The 7,401-nt window shown below is 45.2% G+C and overlaps 1 protein-coding gene across 1 annotated transcript; it reads right to left on the reverse strand.

Annotated features, from left to right (window-relative positions):
- Positions 1-5,444: 5,444 nt before the first annotated feature.
- LOC134100596 (transcription factor HES-1-B-like) lies at positions 5,445-7,200 on the reverse strand. Its single transcript, XM_062553884.1, has 4 exons — positions 6,881-7,200; positions 6,678-6,773; positions 6,376-6,463; positions 5,445-6,113 (listed from the first exon to the last, which is right to left on the reverse strand). The coding sequence occupies exons 1-4, from the start codon at positions 6,986-6,988 to the stop codon at positions 5,608-5,610; spliced, it is 798 nt and encodes a 265-aa protein (XP_062409868.1). The 5' UTR covers positions 6,989-7,200; the 3' UTR covers positions 5,445-5,607.
- Positions 7,201-7,401: the final 201 nt, after the last annotated feature.

Raw genomic sequence — 7,401 nt, forward strand, 5'->3', positions numbered from 1 at the left:
AGGTTACCTGCACAGCAGGGAGTCCCCAGTGCTTTGAGGGCTCGGAGCAGAACTAACTTGATTCGGCTCCTCCGGCCTGCTTTGGAAGATATGGGAACGGTCCGCTATCAGCCTGGCTGTCACGGGACTGGGGGAGCGAGTGTGAGGAGATGAATCGGAGCGAGGGAGGCCGTGGCAGGAAGCGGTGGAGGGAGAGCGAGCGCTGAATGGAAGGGGCGGGACGGTGACTAAAGCATGGCTGCGCACGGCTCTGACATCTCCCTGGCTCCCTTTCAGAGCCGGACACCTCTCCACAGAGTGCCACGCCGCATTTGCCCATTGATTTGCCTTTGGCCCCATTGTGACGCGGTGGAGGGAGGGTGGGGTGGGGGGAGCGGGGTGGGGGTGCAGCTCTGCCATCAAGGGGACAAGGTGAGGTCTCGGGGGGTTGGAAGGGACCTGCTGAAGGGGGCTCAATGGCCCCTTTTCTTCTGTTTCTCCACGCCATTCACACTGAGTCAGCGCGGAGAAGTTTCAGCGTAGGCACCGGCCACCGCAGCACTGGGCTCAATGTGACGCCATTGTTCCTCCGCCGAGCCATTAAACCTCCTCCTGGACAAACAAGAGCAGCCCCTTCCACAGCGAGGGCACGGATGACCACAAAAGACAAAATGGAGTGGCTACGCCTTTGTTTGGGTTCTCTCTGAAGCTTTCCAAAGGCAGGGCTTGGGAGGGAGGATCTGTTTTGCTTTTTTAGTGTGCTCATACCATGCAACCAGGCTGATTTTCCAAACAGAGATGCTAACTTAAATGACAGCTTGTTTTGCCGGGGAATCCCATAAATAATTCAGCTGAATGGGCCCTTTGAACTGTACACAAAAGGTGCAGCTCTTTTTTTAGTTATTAAAATATTTTGATAACCGTGTGAAATTCAGTTACATCAGAAGAACTCCAAAAAGCGTTAAGCATTCTAAAAACCTAGACGAAGTGTATAGTCAAGTGTTTTCACTTACAATATTCACACAGAGTGATTTCCAATGACACATTTTAGTGTCCAATAAACTTTTCCATTTAGTTCAGCTGTTCCAAGAATGCTGTTTTGACCCTTCACACACACACTGATAGTTGAAATAATAATTCTGAGAATATTTAGATGTGTTTTTGCAGAACAAACACATAATCTATTAGAAAAGCCTAACAGCTGATTATCATGGTCATCACTGGCCGCTGCTGAGCCGGATGGGATGAAATGAGATGAGGGGTCTCAGGAACAGATGCCGAGGCACGAGGGGGAGATTAGCATGGAGCGGCGCCGTATATCACGGAGGGTCTCCTTGTTCCCGAGGTTGTTCTCTCAGCAGGTGGACCCGCGCGTCTCCTGCCGAGAGGTTACGGAGCAGGAGCGGATTCTCCCAGTGTGACTGTGACTGGGCTGCCGCTCGCTCCCCCTCCTGGGGTCTAATCGAGTTATCGCGTCTACAAATCTCTCATCAGGGGCCCGTGCTGACACTCGCCCCCCAAAAAAGAAAGCCACAAGGCAACAAATTTACACCAGCAGGGAGCTGGAGCACGACAGTCCAGTGGGGCTGGATGAAAAGCTCCGCTAACCTCTGGTCACATTCCCCCTCCACACCCCACTGACAGTGCCCTCACAACGGGCAACAGGTCCCCTCCATGAGAATATGCCTTATTACAACTTGGATCCATTTCTGCTTACTTAAAAAGAGAAAATTTGTTTGGCATAGAGTTCTATAATACTTTGAGGCAGCTCATCCATTTGTTCTCCATACACACACACACACACACACACACACACACACACACACACATATATATATATATACATGTATAAAATCCAGATTCCCCCAAATGTATGTCTACATGTTCAATCTCCTCTCTCAATGTCCATTCTCCATTGGAGACACTTGGTTAGGCTAATAACAATTATAGATTAGAACAATCCCTGAATAGTCGCCTATCTCCCCATAGCCAATCTAAGTTTGCGGTCTAATTTCTGAAATTGACTTGCCATGCCATATTATAAAGTTGACTCATTGTGCCCAATGTCTTAAAAGAGAAGTGTCAGCATGCTCTCCACTCTCCCTTTTGTAGGCAAATGCCCAAGAGCCCAGCTGACCTACAATGAATGCGCTACCTGCTGCTAGGGACAATGGCCCCCATGACCAGGGCTCATCAGATCTAATGGCTTCAGACGCCTACGGGAATGACCACAAGCATCACTGCCGCTACGTTTACTGTGAGAACGGAGGGCATAGGTAGTAACAACTGTGTGCTTCTGCTATGTTTTTTTTTTTTTTTTATCAATTTAGGTTTTCAGTGATGAACCATTGGCGTTATCATCCAGTTGGTGTTATGTGGCCTGCAGTAAAATTGAAAAGAAGATATACGGGGTGATGGTGAAAACCTCACGACTTTACACTACATCACTGTTGGGCTTTTGCTTCAGATGTCTGTTTGATAATTCATTTTTTTTGGCTTCATGAATAACGACTGACCAATTTTATGAAATTATTTCCGATGTTATTCAAAGCACAGAAAGATTGTCCTTAACAGAAGAGTTACAACATGAAACCAAAACCCAGTAAAAATAATCATCAGAAAGGAGCCTTTGGGAAGCTGAGAATCATGAGGGTTAATGACAACTCCCCGTTTTAGACACTATTCACCCTGTGAACTTCAGTCACCATCACGACTTGGCTCCCATCACTACTTCTACTAGAACAAGCTGCACTGGTGGTCTTCAGAAGAGGTCATTCGCTTGGCCGTTCACTTGGCAGTGGTTGTTAAGCTCACCGACACTCATCTTAGATTTGCCTCCAAATAAACAATCCGACGGCCAGGCCAAGCAGGCTCGAGGCCAAACAGCAAAAACAAAGAGCCTGACAACAAATGATCAAAGACACTTAAACAGGGATCGTACCGGGGCTTCGAGCACCACAGGCCCTCGCAGACTCCAATGCTCTTCGGGTCTTCTGTCCATTCACTGTGCCGGGCAGTGGACGCACTGTCTGTCAGGACCACTTCAAAGACAGGCAGTGTTTTCTTTTTTTAAAGAGAAAAGCTGAGAGGAGTTTTCTCAGAGAGATCCAATGCCTCTTGAGAGTGTGAGGATTTTAAGGATCTCAAAGACCCCAAAGGATTGTCAATGACAGCAAGTGGAGGCCCACTCTGCTCAGGCCCTTGGCTACCCTTCCCAGCTTTTGTTCAGCACCATAAAGAGAATGAAGCTTAAAAAAACACACATTAGCCTGTCATTTAATTTATTGGCTGGATTGGCCTCATTGAGAAATGATTCCCTTGTTAAATTCCCCCTTCTAATATTAATGTTTATTAATGTTTACGTATTGTATAGAACAGTGTGAAGAAATGTGTGATTTCTTTATCACTGAATGCTGTTATGTTTTGCATGATAGGAAAAGATGCAGGCATTCTTGAATATTAGGTGATTTGTAGGATGTGAGAATCGAGCATTTTTGAAAATGAGACATGCTGTACCCTTTCCTGTCAGAACTGCATGAGGGATCTGTTGTACCACTATGTATTGACTGAAAGGACTAGGTCAGTGTTGCTGCTCCTGAAATGTCAGAATGGGAAGAACAGTACTGTTGCTTTTATATGGTACTATAGTACTGTTGCTTTGCTTTTACATCAGAATGGCTCCCCACAGCACACATCAAGGTTCATCCATCTCATCAAAGAGGAATTGAGAACCACAACCAACTTGTTCTCTCCATCACTTTGCCCTGCAGCATATGTACACTGTATGTGCATAGGCAGTGATGTGATGAGCAGTCTGCATGCCTGAAGCTGAGCTCAGAGAAATCAATACACGCACACAGGATGAGCAGGACCCACTGCCCCCCCCCCCCCCCCCCCCCCAACTGCCTCTCCGCCCCATCCTAGGCCCCTTGAGTCTGCTGACAGCCTGACACCTCTCAGCAAGCAGGCAGGCAGGCTAGCGTGTGTCAGGGGGACGCTCTAGCACAACCAACCCAGCCGCCAGGGGCTCGTCCTCCCTCCCTCTCTCACTCCCCCTCTCATCACCTCACCCGTTTATTACTGCATCTCGCCACAGCTCGTTTTATGTAGAGGAAACTGAAATTCCCTGCCCACAGCAACGCTGACTGTTAAGCGAAGATAGCCAGTCCAATAGAAATGGAATGGTCCAGATGACTGATGGATCATGTTGTGCATTCATGTGTATTCATGTGTAGGTTACAGGGCAGTTTGATTTGATTTCATGTGAAGGTGGTTCATGTGTAAGAGTAGTGGTACTCTGGCATTATGTACACTGTAACCTGAGATATGCAGTGTGATTTGATTTCTAACATGCGACTAGGTTCACTTAACACTACAGAAGCTACTGAACTTCACTTCACAAGTTAAAGGAGAAACCCAGCAGCTGATGCAGCTACAGCGCTACACTGTGGGGGCATGTCCGTGAGCGTTCATGCCCCACAGAGTGCATAGCTGTAGCTGATTATTAGTAACTCAAGTTAGGTAAAACCGATTGTTTTCATTTTGTTTCGTACCAACAGTACTCTTTAAAACAGTGTTTCCACCTACCCAAACTCATACCCTCATACACACACAAGACATTGTTTCGTTCAACAATCGGGTCCGGGGATGAATTACCAATGACTGGCCTGACCTGAAGGTTGCTTACGGAAGTTCAGAAGTTAGAGGTAATAAATAGCTACATGAATGTGGAACAAAAATATGTTTTAATTTGGATTATACAGAGTTTTGATTATCCAATTGAGTGTGTCATTATTGGGATTTTAGACATTTAATGTGCACAAATATAATTTTGGCAACCTCACAACTTCAGCCCAGTCAACACTGTGCGGACCCCCTGCAATCCCTGGTGGCCCCTAATAGGGTCCACGGACCCGGTTGGGAACCACTGCTTTAAACCATTTAGAATGGTTCATCAGACGAACCCCTAAGGGTTCTTTAAAGCCTGCATGGTTATATATAGCACTCCAAGAACCCTTAAAAATAAAATAAATACAAAATAAAAAAAAAAGTGAGATCTATGTGAAAACTTGCCGGATTTCTCCTTTAACGCACAGTCTTCAGATATGACATGAATTAAGCAACTCTCCAAACCATTTACTTAATCTAAAAATAGATATCGTCCAGCTAAAGTAGTTTGTGATATTTAAAAGCAACTTTTTCCCAGACATATAGGCACACACAGTCACAAAAACCATGACCAAACACACACACAAACAAAGATAAGCAAACACAAACACAAGCGTGCGCAGGCACACAGGCACGCGCACACACACACACACACACACACACCCGCGATGAGATGAGATGATAAGATGTGACTCAAATACACTTCTTCATATAAAAATTTATTCAAATGCAGAAAAAGAGCATTTAATGAACATATGTCTGACCTTAGAAGAAAAATACATCTAATATAAACTGACATATCAGCTAAAAATATATACATTTAAGTGAATCTATCATACATCTCAAAATACCGAATACTTCAAATTCATAGAAAATACCATGCCAAGGAAAACATTGGCTACACGAATTTACAAGACACTGTAATCTTTAGAGTCCAACAATAGACCAGCAGAGTCGCCCCTACCACGGTCTCCACATGGAGTCTACCGGGGCAAGCTGCGCAACTGGGGAGGTAGGCAGCGCGCCACAGCCGGACGTGCTCAGTCCGTTCAGCGGAATAACAGGTCCGCTAGGCACGAACGCCGAGCTGGGTATTAAAAAGGCGAATTTCCCATCCGTTGCAGACACAACCTGGAATCCGCTGTAGATCTTAGCCGCCTCTGGCGAGATGCTCACCGGCGTGCCGTTTTTGCAAGCTGCACTACTTAACTGTGGAGAAGCGCATGCGACTTGCACGACTGGCTGTCCGAAAGCTGCATGGGGTGTGCAGGAAGAAACGGGGTGCTGGGCCGGGCAGTTCAGTACATTGATGTGCGCGATGCAACTCGCCAAGTGGCTGAGGAGTCTTGTCCTTATCTCGGTGTTTACCCCTTCGCACGTGGAGAGAAAACGCGTGACTTCATTCATGCACTCACTGAAACCTGCCCGGTACTTGCCGATCACAGATGGGTCCGTGTTCAAGGCACCTAGAAGCAACATCAACACGATAAGTTCAAGTAAAGGCTTGGGATTAACCTCTTCTTTTCATTTTCGAACAAGGAATTTAAACCTTCTTTGAATTAAGCCAAATTAAACTCTGATTTAAAAAAGACAAATTGGCCTATAGAAAGAGCAAATTTAAGGAGTGATAGTTTAATTAATATTGTCTGTAGAGACTACTGGACACTTTTCCAGATGTCTTTATCTACGCAAGGAATCGGTCAGTTATATTTGAACTCTGATACTCACCGGTTATCTGAAGTTGCTGAAGATTTTTCAGGTGCTTCACCGTCATTTCCAAAATGTCCGCTTTTTCAAGTTTCGAGTGTCTTGAGGTCTAAACAAATATTGAAATATATCAAGCTTTAGCTTTAGCTTTACAAATAAAGTATTGATAATTATGTGTTAAATTTCATGTTTTATTAATGACCTAATTTCCTAATTAACGTTCGAATGTACGGTTAAGTATGATTGGCCACTGCGTAATGGGATTACAGCATTGGTAATTTGTCTTTCAAACTTCTCGCTAACAATTTAAAACATGTACTTACATCTTTTTTAAGTGCGTTCAAAATAAGGGTCTTCAACTGACACAGGCTTTCGTTGATGCGCGCTCGTCTTCTTTTCTCCATGATTGGTTTAGATGACTAGAGACATGACAGAGAAAAATGACATTAACAACCTGACATCTGGCAAGTTGTGTATCATGCTACTTTTAACCTTGTGCATCTTTCATCTGGGCCGTTCACTGTACCTTTCTGTGTTCCGTGGCTGTCTTGGGTTTGTCAGGTGTCGTTACCAAATTTGCCGGAGTGGCAGCAACTGGAGATCCAGATGATTTCTCCATGTTATCCGCTGGCATGTTTCTATATCAAAATAAGTTTCCCGCGAAAGTCGTCCTCTGATATGTCACAGGAGCCCACATATATATAATCCAAATGTATTGATCAGAATCCTTTGCCTGATACTTTATTTGGAGTTTGTCTGTATTCAGTAAATTACAGTTCATTCATAGGTTTAAACGGATCCAGTAAACAGGCAGGCGCTTTATGGTGTTCTTGCCTCCACAGTGGCTTGGGAGAATCTGACATCTCCCTGTTCGCTCAGCAGCCCTTATTTATGTCTCCCAAACTGCACGCGAACAGCTCGTGTGAAATTTCCCAAAGTTTATTTCCCACAGTAACTTTCCTCCAATCACTGGAAGAGACACACGATGTAGAGCAGGCGGCGCGTGCACAATATCATACCATTGGCTATTGGCGTGGGGGTGGCGTT

Source organism: Sardina pilchardus, chromosome 2 (genome assembly GCF_963854185.1).
Source record: "Sardina pilchardus chromosome 2, fSarPil1.1, whole genome shotgun sequence".
NCBI lineage: Eukaryota > Metazoa > Chordata > Actinopteri > Clupeiformes > Clupeidae > Sardina > Sardina pilchardus.